This window comes from Moschus berezovskii, chromosome 3 (genome assembly GCF_049115385.1).
Source record: "Moschus berezovskii isolate FMDL1 chromosome 3, NW_MosBer_1.0, whole genome shotgun sequence".
In the NCBI taxonomy this organism is placed as follows: domain Eukaryota; kingdom Metazoa; phylum Chordata; class Mammalia; order Artiodactyla; family Moschidae; genus Moschus; species Moschus berezovskii.
The window spans coordinates 15487765-15501722 of NC_142462.1; the positions used below are offsets into that span (position 1 = coordinate 15487765).

Here is a 13958-nt window from a genome sequence, read left to right on the forward strand (position 1 = left end):
TGTTTTGAAGCACTTTTAGTTTTCTCTTGTTTTTTAAGAACATTTTAAATATTTAATTCTTCTAAGAGCTAATTCTCCCAAGATTTTAAAATTGTCAAAATAGAGATCTGTTTGAAAAAGAAAAGTTTTTTAAGCAATGGATTTCTCTTGAGTTTCTTTTCTTTATTTCTTCCTTTGTTTCTTTTTTAAAAAATGCAATGCAGGCAAGGCACTGTAGAAATCAAATTCCTTTAAGAAGAACCAATTAATCTTTTTTCTTTGGTTATATTTATTTCTTTGCCTTTTTTTAACTACTTTCAATTTTTAGAACAGTGTAAATTTGACACCTTAATCAAAATTACTGTAACAAATAGAAACACAATGATATCTAAAGCTTACCAACTATAGAATCTTCAACAGAATAGCAAATACTTTGTCCAGGACATTTGTGATCAAACTGAATATGGAAAGTTTTCTTATAAGCCCTTAGAGGCAGATCTGAGCAAGCGTACATAGAAGAGGGAAAAGAGAGAATGAAAATAAAACTTAACATTATGCAGATTTATGCCTTATTTTTCAGCATTTTTTTAATGTTGGTTCTGTCCACCTGGTTTTGCTTTTTATTACATCTGTATAGTTTGGTTAATTAGTGATTCGGTTTTATATTTAAGCTACAATTAATTTTTTTCTTTGGTGATATTTATTTCTTTGCCTTTTTTAGTAGCTACTTTCAATTTTTAGATGTTTTATTTGGTCTATTTAGAGCTTCATCACAATGTCAATATGTGTTTCCCTTAAAACACTACAAACAAATATAGTAGGAGTGTTCCATTTTAATCTTTACTAGTTATTGTGAGATTGCTGTGTAAGTTAATAAACACATTTGTAAGTACATTGTTTGCAGGAAGGAAATTTCTGAGTTACAGCTCAGAAGAAGCCTGCTGGATTTATGTTGTAAGCATTACTTAACACAGTATAAGGGTGAAAAGACAGCAAAAATATCTTCATGTGTCCTCATCCCCTCATTGCAACAAACCCTTAACTGGAAGAAACTTATTCCCCTCTCTTTCCTCCTCCTCCTCCACTTCCCACTTACTGTCACTTTATAATATTCAGAGAGCACTTGGATTATGGATCTGAATAGAGAAATGCTTTCAGATAATCATCAGGCCACATAGCCCAGTAACTGGTAGTCAAAAATGGGATGGAGTTGTAAAGTGCTTTTATAATACAATATTATTGTTAAAGGCAAGGGTTGACTCTTTTGTTTTATTTTGACATGGCATGTCCTGAAATAAATATCAATCAATATAAAAAAAAAAGATGACTGTTTTAATATAAAACAAAGTAGTTTGCTAAACAAGCCTAAGTTGTTATTTGTGCAGTGGTTACTGCAGTACTCGACATCCTTATGTTTTGAAGTAAATATAAACTGGCTATGAATCATAAAGAAGAAATAAGAAATCTCTTTTTGAAAATTGAGCTCAAGTGTGCCAACTTACAGATTGTCTAATTTTAGAAATGTATCTGATTCGAGCAGGGTTGAGAGATGGAGTCCATAGTGCTAGTCCTGGTTTTGACATTAATTTTTACTAAAGCCGATTAAATAAAGTCAGTTAACTAGCAGTTTGTTTGTTTGTTTTTGTCAGTTGTATTTATTTTATGTAAAAACTGTTTCTCACCATGAAATGCACAAAGCAAAATCTATAGAGTCAACACAGGAACATACTGTTCCTTTTAAGGTGGGATTTTTTGTTCATTTTAAAAATTTTTTTGAGGGCATTACCAACTTTACTTAGAAAAAGTGCTCAGCTTATTATAAGTCCTCTGTGATCCTTAAGACAACCCTTCTGGTAATTGTCACATGTTGCATTGGACCCTCCAATTGCACACTTGATATTTGACATTTTGGCTTATTCAAAGAGTTTTTTTCTGATTTAGAAATTACTTTTAAAAAGGGAAAGGTGAATGGCCTTTCTCATCCAGTAATTTTGAGACATACCTCTTTGTTTTAACTATAAATCTTTATCATCTGTATTAAAATGGAATGTCTACTTCCAAAAAAAATTTTATATGATCTTTTGATTAGAAGAAAATTTTAAATTGCATATTTCATCTTCCTTTGGTCATTTCTGTGAATAATTTGGTATATAACCCTCCAGAATCACCAACTTCAATATTGCTATTTCCCAGAGTTCTGTACTTGACACTCTTTTCCACTTTATATACAAGTGGCTCTAACTTTTGGTGTAAATAAGAATTGCCTGGGAAACTAACCAGAAATTCCTAGGATGACTTCTAGAGAATCTAAGTCTTTTCTTTAGGTGAGGGAATAGGCATAAAAACATGTGTTATTAACAACCTACCAAATAGACCCTTATCTGAGAAACATTGTTGTGCTCATTTATCTAATGAAACCAAGGGTTTCAAAAACCACCTAGATAATAAAGAACATATCTACAACCTGACCTTAATGCAGTATTCAAGACTTTATTTCTAAATGCCTTTTTAACCTTTTCTCCCCAACCAAAGGATGTCCATATGTGAACTCATAATTTCTCCCACTATCTTGATAAATGGCCTCCACATTCATTTAATCAATCTGACCAGACTGAGAAGTCATACTTTCCTTCTACCTCTCTATTACATTTGAGCACAGCCTCATCATTTTTCTTCCTAAATAGCTCCCATCCTCTTCCCAGTCTCCCTAGCTCTTTCCGTTCTCACTGCCCCGACTTAAATTCAGTTTTTCATTATTTTTTTTTTTTTAATGAGTCAGCTCTTCACATCAGGTGGCCAAAGTATTAGAGTTTCAGCTTCAACAGCAGTCCTTCCAATGAACACCCAGGACTGATACTCAAACTCATGTCTATTGAGTCGGTGATGCCATCCAACCATCTCATCCTTTATGTACAAAGTGTTGGACATGACTTAGTGACTGAACAACAACAAGCATGTTTATTGTAGCATTGTTCATACAGATAAAATTTTTTTTTAAAAGTAGAGAATTCCCCCTACTATAGGGAAGGCTGAATAAAGTATCACATGTCCACTCCACAGAATAATATATAACAAGTAAAACTAATGTAGTAATGTTATCCCAGATGACTGGCAGAGAGTTCCAAAAAGTATCTTTCATTAGAAAAGCAAGATGCAAAGAAGTGTGTGCAATATGATCCCATAAATAATGGCAAACTCCTATACATATACATGTGTGTATACATATAAGAGCAAGAGAAAATATGGAATGATATATTCTAAGGATAACATCTCATGAGGTGGCCAAAGTATTGCAGTTTCAGCTTTAGCATCAGTCCCTCCAATGAACACCCGGGATTGATCTCCTTTAGAATGGACTGGTTTTATCTCCTTGCAGTATAAGGGACTCTTAAGAGTCTTCTCCAACACCACAGTTCAAAAGCATCGATTCTTTGGCGATCAGCCTTCTTCACAGTCCAACTCTCACATCCATACATGACCACGGGAAAAACCATTGCCTTGACGAGTTGACTCACTGGAAAAGACTCTGATGCTGGGAAAGGTTGGGGGCGGGAGGAGAAGGGGACGACGGAGAATGAGATGGCTGGATGGCATCACCGACTCTGTGGACATGAGTTTGAGTGTACTCCGGGAGTTGGTGATGGACAGGGAGGCCTGGCGTGCTGTGATTCATGGGGTCGCGGAGAGTCGGACACGACTGAGCGACTGAACTGAACTGAACTGAAGGATAACGTGGATTATGTGATGGAAAGGAAAAAAGAGAAGGTAGAACTAAGTGAAAAGAAACAGAGAAAAATAAACTTGCAGATTATGATCACATCTATAAAAATGATATATTGGATCTATACATATATTAAATTATCTGAAGAGCCTGGAGGGCTACAGTACATGGGGTTGCACAGAGTCAGACACAACTGACATGACTTTACACACACACATACCCTATTTAAGCGAGCATTCAGTGTGTTGGGAGTGTAGTTGCAAATGCTGGTTAAGAGTTTGGGTGCTATAATCAGTTTCCGTGGGTTTAAATCCAGCAACTGCTACTCATTTGCTATGTGATCATAATTAAGTTCCTTATCCTCTCTGTGCCTTAGTTGTTGCACATGAAAGTACCTCTTATAATTGTTGTGAGGATTAAATCAGACACGACACATACATTGCTAAGAAAAAACTGCCAAGTATATAGTTAGCCCTCAACACACATCAGCTATCATTTTCTGTAGAGTCTTCATGTTCTGATATGTGGTAGGAGAACCATACCAAGAGGCTGTTTGAGAGATCATTTGACTGTTACCTTGGACAAATCACCTATTCACCACAGCTGGCTTAAAGATCAAATGAGAAAGCTGATTTGAATGCACTTTGCTTTGTGAACTGGAAAGATCATAAAAATAAAAATAAATACGACTATAAAACTCTGCTGATGCTACTAAGTCGCTTCAGTCGTGTCTGACTCTGTGTGACCCCATAGATGGCAGCCGATCAGGCTCCGCCGTCCCTGGGATTCTCCAGGCAAGAACACTGGAGTGGGTTGCCATTTCCTTCTCCAATGTGTGAAAGTGAAAAGTGAAAGTGAAGTCGCTCAGTCGTGTCTGACTAGTAGCGACCCCATGGACTGCAGCCCACCAAGCTCCTCTGTCCATGCGATTTTCTAGGCAAGAGTACTGGAGTGGCTTGCCATTGCCTTCTCCGTGTCATTATTTTTCATCTAAATTGTAGTCCAGGGTTGGCATTCCTCTTCACCCGTATTCATTTTTTATATTGCATTTAAAAATTTTGAGCATTTATCTCCCCTGCTGAAAACCCTTCACTGGCTCTCCCCAGACATGGAACATCCCGTCTCTCTCGTATATCTTCATGACTCAGGCTTGTGCACCTTGTCCGTCAGTCTCCACATGTATTTACCCACTCCTGCTTGTCTTTATTAAGCACCGCTTCCAGGAAATCTTTCTAGCTTATGTATTCCCACGGTTACTTTGAGAGCCTTCCTGTCTCTTCCCATTATATCCTGTGCATACATGTGTAATACACTTAAAATACAGTATTGCAATAATCCCTGTATTTGCTTTTCCTCTACATTAACCTGGGACCTCTTAAGAGGGCAGCTTTTTATTGTTTTTTGTTTCCACAATAACCATCCCTTAAGCCCTGAGAACATAGTTACAGAATGAATAGATAATATATTTGAAATGTTATTTGTATATTTTAAACCCGTCTTTTTATTATAAACCCTATTTCTCCATTGTCATCTTTTAAAACTTTGGAGTAATCCTTTGGGGGAAAAAATATAGACCTGGTTCAAAAATGAAATTGAGGAATTCAACATAGTTTTTAAAATCTTAGAATTTAAAGATAAAATATTTTCCTTTTAATCAGTAATAATGCTTAACAGTCATAATATAGAAACTTGTAAAGAAATACAAAATATCTTAAACTGTGTTTCTTTTGTGTAAGGTTCACAGCGACCTGTCCTTTGCTTGAGCTTTCAAATAGAGAGAGTGCATTTACATATAATGTAGAACTGGCATAAAAGTAGAAGTCATTCATCTGTGAGGGACTGTGTTTTGTTGTGCCAGTTATATTAGAGTAGGCCACTGCTGAAGTGAAAGTATAGAGTCAACCACAGTAAATGTGTCTTAATCATAATAGTAGTCTAAGGTGTTTTATTTAGGTGAGGAATGGGGCAGTGGCTCAGCTCCACACAGTTATCTCGACTGACTGAGACTCTGCCATCCTAACAGTGGCTTCTGAGGTTGCCCTGGGGATTCTCTCCATTCTAGCCATCCAGTCAGAAAGGAAAAAGCATGCAGATAAAGATGTGCGAGGTTTTTTGAGCCTGTTCCAGAAGTGACATAAATCACCCCTACACCTATTCCACTGACCAGAATTTAGTCACATGGTCACACTTCACTGTAAGCAGCAGTTCTACTCTGTGCATATACCCATTTCTGCCATAGGTGTCTGCATTCAGCTAAGTTTATAATGTATCATAATTTTAACTTATAATATTGTATCCTGTAAAAGTCTAAGGCTAACTTCACCAGAAACTTTATTGTAATTAAAACAAAGATTTTCTTCTCTAGTGTTTACGCATTATGTCATCAAGTATTTTTAAGTGATAAACTCCATTTTCATGCCATTGATATTTCCTTAACTTACTTCTTTTACATAATAGGCTTAACTCTAATAAGGTGATATCTAATTGAATTTTACTAGTTGACTTGTCTATTCTGTGATAACTTTTTTGATAACTTACTTAAGAGTTCTGTTAATATATTGCATTCCCCTGTTAGAGCATAAAATAGAGGCTTTCAAATGAACATTTCTTCTTCATTCTAGGTAATACCAGTGACATTTGATAATCAAATAAGATTTTCAGAGGTAAATGATGTTAGTGAATAAAATAGACAGTGCACAGAACTACAGTTTACACTAATTGCTGTCAAAACCCAGATGGGCTCTGTTTCAGAGCTATTAAACTGAACTATTTGGTAGATTTATAGATTATATCCTTGGTAACATTCATTCAGCTTTCCACAAGAAAATAGATTTAAGCATTATTTTATGTACTGTCAAATTTAGTCCCAAAGTAATGAGGTTGAAGACAGAAGGCAGAAATGTTTGGCTATATTTACTGAGAAGTAATTGAATTTAAAGAATGACTCTGTTAAAAATACAAAGCCCATTTTCTGAGCATTTCCTCAGTAATAAAAGTAACATGTATTAATAGTTGAAAGCTTCCTAATGAGAAAATAACTAAAATTTACCTGTGTGTTTGCTCAGTCACTCAGTCGTGTCCAACTCTTTGTGACCCCATGGACTCTAGCCCGCCAGTCTCCTCTGTCCATGGAATTTTCCAGGCAAGAATACTGGAGCTGGTTGCCATTTCTGTTTTTTAAAATATGAGACCAAATCTAGTTTGACTGTCTTTAGAGTAAATGTATATTGAAGTATTTTTTAAAGCTCCTTTGGAGACTCATCACTTCTAAGGTAATTAAACTTGAATAGTCCACATCTTCTCCTCTCACTCCACTCGTTTCCTAGGAAATGACATCTTCTCCCAAGGCTTCTGAAGGTATCTTCCTCTGGACTAGACTTCTTCTCTGAACTCTATACACTTATATTTAACTGTCTATTTGAAGGTGCCTCTAGAATATCTATCTCATCATGTCTAAAATGAAAATCACGCTGTTAAACTTGTACCTGAGTCTCTGGTATTTCCTCTTTAAATGGAGGGCTCTTTAAATGGAGGGCGGCACCAACCAACCAACATGGCAGACCTGGGACAAAAACGTTAACATTTCCCCTCCTTCAGTCACTATATCCCAATGTCACCAAATTTTCAGTCTGACCTCCCAAATCTTAGCTTCTCCCTTTCTCTTCATCTCCACTGCAGCCAGCCATGGCCTTAGCTGCATAATCTCTTACTTGTACTTCCCAGTAGCCTCTCTGCTAATCTGCCCTTTCCTCCACTCTCATCCTATCCGATTTCTTTCTCCATATTGTAGTCAGAAAGATCTGTTCAAATCTAACTGTGACAACCTTTTCTTCCTACCTATATGCCAAATTTTTCACTGGCTTCCTGTCACTCATAAACTGATGATAGGAGTGTTATTTAGAAGTTCTATGTGGACTGCATGTGTACTAAGTCGCTTCAGTCATGTCCAACTCTTTGTGACCCTGTGGACTGTAGCCCTCCAGGCTCCTCTGTCCATGGGATTCTCCAGGCAAGAATATTGGAGTGGATTTCCATGCTCTTCTCCAGGGGATCTTCCAAACCCAGGGATCAAACCCGTGTCTCCGGCAGCTCCTGCACTGCATGCGGATTCTTTACCACTGAGCATCAGGGAAGCCCCCTATATGGCCTAGTCCCAGCCTGTTTCTTCAGCCTTGCTCAAAGGGTCCTTCTGGTCTCCTTCTGGTCTTTTGGTCTCTGGAGACCTTTTACCTAGTTAGCTCTCCTTTTTACCTAGTTAGCTTTCCTTTTACCTAGTTAGCTCTCCCTTTTACCTAGTTAGATCTCACTCATCCCTGAGATGTTCACTCCAGGCCATTTCCCCAGTCACCTTCTCTGATCTCCCTAAATGGGAGTCTCTACCTCTTCTTAATGCTGCTTCTGACAGTGATGATTTTTTTTTAATGTGTTGATTTTATTTAATGACTTTCTCTTTACTAGACTTTCCATTCCATGAAAACAGGAATTGTGCCTGTTTTTCTCTCTCATTGTATCCCTATAGCTTGACATAGTGTATGGCACATAAAAGACACTCAGTAAATGTTTGCTAAATGAGCAATATGACAGAATCCAAGACTAGAATTTAATTTGTTTGTGTGTATGTAAATTATAGCAGTTCTTTTCTCCCTTTATTTAAAAGTGTTTTAATGGAGACTTGAAAAATAATCATATGGTTCTAAGGAAGTTTGAAGTTGTTAATTACAAGTATACCTTGTTTTATTGCACTTCACTTTGTTGTGCTTTGTAGATGTTGCATTTTTAACAACTTGAAGATTTGTGGCAACCCTACCTTGTCAGATGATGGTTATTGTTTTTTAGCAATAAAGTATTTTAATTAAGGTACTGTAGTCTTGTTAAGTGTGCAATAGCACTATAGTAAAAAAAAAAAAAAGCCAACGTAATGTAAACATAATCTTTACATGTACTGGGAGACAAAAAAATTTGTATGACTTGCTTTGTTACACTGTTTGTTTTATTTCAGTGGTCTGGAACGAAACTTGCAGTATCTCCAAGGTATGCCTGTGGTGACCTATCAAAAACCTCAGGTCCATTTAGCAACATTTCCCAGAATACACTTGTATGCAGAGCTTTTCAGTTGTTGGATTTTTCTTCTTTGTAATCTGACTCCTGTTTCCAATCTTATCCTCCATCTCCCCAAACCAAAGTATAGTCCCCTGGAACTTTACAGAGTTGTTCACATCTCTCCATTGTACTTCTGTGCCTTTGCACCTATGGAAACACATTCTGTCTTCATTGCATACCTGAATCCTAATTATCCTGTTTAACTGCCAAATATATTGACTTAATATGGTTGAAAAAAGTCTTCCATATAAAGTTTCCACAGATATTTGTATTTGGTTTGTAAAATAATATAGAATGGGCCTATGGTAAATAATTGCCTCTTTGTTACTTTTGACCTGTGCTTTATTGGGCTGCAGTGGAAAGAACACAGACTTTGGATTCACAGAAATTTGTTTCATATACCTCATATCTGTTTGAGCCTGGCCCAGTCACCTAATTTCCCCAAGTCTTGGTTTCTTTACCTCAGTAATGACTGGAAAGTTTGTTAGGGGGAATGGGTGAAATAATATGTGTTAAACACCTAGCAAAATCATTGCATATATCAGTTTATTGTTTTTAAAGGTTTAGGTTTTTGTGACTCTGTATAATAACATAGGTCACTTGGCTGTTTTTAAAGTATTCATAGTAAAGCAAAAGTTCTCATTGTGTGGTGCTCCATTTATAACACAAAGCAGAGTAGTATTTTTATATTTAAATGTAAAAACAAAAAAATTATATATATGGGTGTGCAGATAAATGTGTGCTTTCTCTTTAGGGAGAAAAAGCCATTCTGGTTACGGGGAACCCAAATTTGAGACAAGTAGTCTGGTTAGAAATAAGGATCTCCTTTTGAGTGGGCATGGGGATGGAGGAGGCTGTGCTGGAAAAGTTGGCTCTTTGGGGCTGTTATTCCCTCACTACACTTCAGGGCTTCTCTCTGCCCTGCTTGCCCTTCTGGGGAGGCTGGCGTTGGTTGGTTAACAGGTAGAAGTCCATGATAGCAGTAGCCATCACCTGAGCCCCGGGTTTAAAAGACACACATGTACTTGTACACACAGGGGTTTGGAAATATAAGTTGGCTGGTCAACTTGAGCATGTTACTGACAAGGGGGTATTGGGGTTATTTTCCGGTGGGACTAGCATGTCACTAAAGCAGGCCTTTTGATAATATTTAAAAAAAAAACAAACAACTTTTTTTTTTTTAAAGCAAAGCAGAATTTTAGATTTTAATCATATTTGTAGGGTTTCTAAGTCTCTGTTTTATAGAATTGCTTGTTTACTTCAGCTGTCTCCTCCCCATCTCTGCTCTGGAGGAGATGGGACAAGTCTGGAGTCCAAACAGTTGTAATTTTGTATCTTGCTGTCTTTTCTCTTGAGTGTGAAATATTCCCTTCCTTTAAGATTTCTGAGGAGTTACTATTTTTTTTCTTTTATAATAAAAACAAAGCCCACCTCTGTCCTTAAAAAAAATAAAGTATTCATAGTAGAAAGATAACCTTTTTTAGTTAAGGCAGATTCAGGCTCACTTAATATATAATTTACATCAAATTCCCTAAAACTTTTTAATCATAATCCCTTAAGAAGTTCTTCCTGCTTTCAAGATGTTTATCAAATGAATTTTTAGGAGTTGGCATTTTGACATGTTTATTATGAACTATGTAATATTTTACAACTTGATAGCAGTGAGGCCAATTGTGAAGTTATATGTTATTCTTGAAAGAATAAAATGGCTTAATCAAACCTTTACCAATAAAAATTTAGTAAATTCCAATGATGTGTGAGCCACCATTTTTGATTATGAGTAGAAATGCCTAAAATTTTTGGCCATCTTATTAAATATTGACATGGTGGTAAGCCATGGTAAATCATAAAAGTTTCAATTCTATTTAAAAATATGAATGGATATAACATACCTAAATATGTCATTTGTAATTACAACTTTGCTAACAAATAACTTCTTCCTAGAGGACTTATAGCCATGTAATTTAGTCTCTCTTTTGTTATTATGAAGCTCTTAAAGCAGCACCATGTTTTCTCTGTTATTTGAGAGATATCCATTCCATTTGTCTTAAAGACTGGGACAGGGAGAAATTACTTGAAGCTTGGATGTCCAACCCAGAGAACTGCTGCCAGCGATCAGGTGTTCAGATGCCAACGCCACCACCAAGCGGGTATAACGCCTGGGACACACTCCCTTCCCCAAGAACGCCAAGGACTACCCGCTCTTCCGTCACCTCTCCAGATGAATTAAGTTTATCGCCTGGGGATTTGGACACCAGTTTGGTACGGTTTAGTACTCAGTGTACTTCTCATAGTTTTAATTTTAACGTTGTTTTATGGAGCCTCTAGTTGTATTCTTTTAATTGAATCCTGTACCCTGCTTAAAGGGCTCTGTTATTTCATGCTTTGGTTAAATATTTATTATCAGAGACTATTTTTGTGATCTCTGAGTTATAGATTGAAAAACAAGTGGGCTTTCTTTTCTCTTTTAAAACAGGAAACATTAAAGGTTTTGGCAAAACTGTTTATGATATTTTCACTGAAAAGCTCCAGTTACTTACAGTTCTGAATAAGCCATATTGAAATACTAAAAGTTGAGTTTGTGTTAGGCACCTAAAACCAAAAATATGAAAATATTTTTATATTTTTCAGAATGCATTTATAATATGTTAATAACTGTGTTTCAATGATGCTTCTGGAGTTATTCATCCAGATACCTTTCCATAATAAATATTTGCTTTTTATTGAGACACAGTACCGCCATTATGTCCATTTTTAATTGTCATACCATTGATGCACTGATACAGGTAATTTCTATGTTTCTTGAATAATTCAGCTGCTCAAAATACATGATAAATATGAATGTACTCCAGATTTTATCTGGACCTTCTTGGAAAACAGCATCCTATTTCTGTAATTCACATCTGTAACATTTTAAAGTTTTATTCTCCTAGTTATGTGTAGAAGATACAAAGCTTTGTAGCATGGTTTCCCTGGGTAGAAATCCCTAAATTGCTACTCTGAATATGCTGAGTTGCTGTATTGTATCTTTGTAGATTTTCTGGGTTGAGTATAGGGTGAAGGAAAACATATTGAAGTGATTATCTCACAAGGAGCAATTTGGTCTTGACCTGAGTAGATTGTAATGATTTGTTTCTTATGTTTCCTTTCAAAACAAATAGTTGCTGACTAATTTAGCACATAAGTTTAGAATTTAAGAATTTAACTTTTGCATTAAAACATTTCAATCCCACAGTAATTTATAACGAGGTAAGCGTGAAATTTGTTATTTAGTTAAAGATAGGCACAGTAATTTTAACTTCCCTTATAATTTTGAAACACTTTGTATAATTACTGGCATTTTTTGCCATGAACTAATGAACACAGAAATGTTCTCCATCAAGAGTATGACTTTGTTGAAATCATTCTTCTTCATTTTCAGTGTGACATTTGTATGTGCAGTATTTCAGTATTTGAGGACCCAGTGGACATGCCCTGTGGGCATGACTTCTGCAGAGGATGCTGGGAGTCGTGAGTATATGTGCAACTTCTTATTTCTTATTGCAGGATAGCAGTCTGATTTGGCAATAAAACTGCTTGCTTTCAATATTTAATGATAGGGATTATTTATACTGGTTTCACAGTTACACTGAAATGTATTATATTTTGCTGCTAAAGAAGAATTTTGTTTTTATTTTGCTATCTTTCCATCTATTAATTTTAAAAAATTGTTTAATTTAGTAATTATGATTATTTAGCTTAATGTGAGGTACTGTGGGGAAGAAAGCAGATAGTAGAATATGGATATTTAAAATTCCTTATTAATCAATTCAAAGTTACATGTCTCTTCTAGGTATGATTGGTCTATATTACAAGTTGAAATTTTATTTTCCTTTTCATGTTTATCTCTGTTCTTCTTCCCATCACCTTGCCAATTTATGTTTTGTCACCATCCACTAATTTTACTCTAAAGTACTTTTCAAGAGAGGCTTATAAACAATGAAGAAGATCAATGTGATGAGAAATACGATATCAGGGTATCCCTGGAGACACATAAATCTATTGATTGATGACCTAAGAAAGGCATGTCATTACTATTTAAGACAAAAGTTTTAAAACTATTCTTTCAAACTATATAAAAGTTTTAAAAACTGGGTACCAAGTGTAGGGAGTTGGGAAGCACCATGTGGGGTGAGACAAGGACCTGAGGACATTTCCTGGTTTTCTTTTATTAGTAACGTGTTGTAGTATAATTAACACACAGTAAGCCACATATTCAAATAGCTCTGACTCCATATACCATACAGTGTCATGAAACAATCAAGTTAATGAATATATTCATTACCCCCCAGTGTTTCCTCATTTCTCCCTGAAGTCAGTCCCACCTATCTCTTCCTACCTCCATCTTACACTTGCACCACCACCACCACCACCCTGCTCCACTTCCCATCTGTGGGCAAACACTGATCTTCTTTCTGTCTTTCTGGGAGAAGGAAACAGCACCCCACTCCAGTATTCTTGCCTGGAGAATCTCATGGACAGGGGAGCCTGGTGGTCTATTGTCTGTGGGATCTCAAAAGTCGGACACGACTGAGCACACAGCACAGCACCTTTTCTCTGTTTTTCAAATTGGGATATAAGGCAAGATTTTATTTGGAGGGAGGAATAAAAGAACCTTTTAAAAAGGGTTTTGAAAAATCAGAATAAATAAAATTATCTGGTGGTTCTTTTTAAAACATAGATTCTACTCTGAGTCTAATTAGATAGGATCAAATTGGTGCAGTTGATACAGATAAACTAATTGGCAAGGGTCAGAGCTCATAACACAAAGCAAACTTTGACCTAGTTCTTTTTTTTTTTTAAGTTGATTTATTTATTTTTCTTACCTAGTTCTGAGCACAGAAAATCCTCCTTAGGTTTAGTACTTTATTTAGCTTAAAATTGTCAACTGAATTGCATTCAGTTCAGTTCAGTCGCTCAGTCGTGTCCAACTCTCCGCGACCCCATGAATCACAGCACGACAGGCCTCCCTGTCCATCACCAACTCCTGGAGTTCACTCAAACTCATGTCCACAGAGTCGGTGATGCCATCCAGCCATCTCATTCTCGGTCGTCCCCTTCTCCTCCCGCCCCCAACCTTTCCCAGCATCAGAGTCTTTTCCAGTGAGTCAGCTCGTCG

At 36.4% G+C, this 13958-nt stretch overlaps 1 protein-coding gene across 4 annotated transcripts in view; it reads left to right on the forward strand.

Moving 5' to 3' along the window:
* Window positions 1-13958, forward strand: part of ANKIB1 (ankyrin repeat and IBR domain containing 1) — a 159274-nt gene that overhangs the window by 102904 nt on the left and 42412 nt on the right. For all 4 annotated transcript variants that reach the window (XM_088833206.1, XM_088833212.1, XM_088833210.1 and 1 more), the window contains 2 exons: window positions 10854-11062; window positions 12222-12310. In XM_088833206.1, coding sequence (XP_088689332.1) covers window positions 10854-11062; window positions 12222-12310 — 298 coding nt within the window. The remainder of the gene's footprint in view (window positions 1-10853; window positions 11063-12221; window positions 12311-13958) is intronic.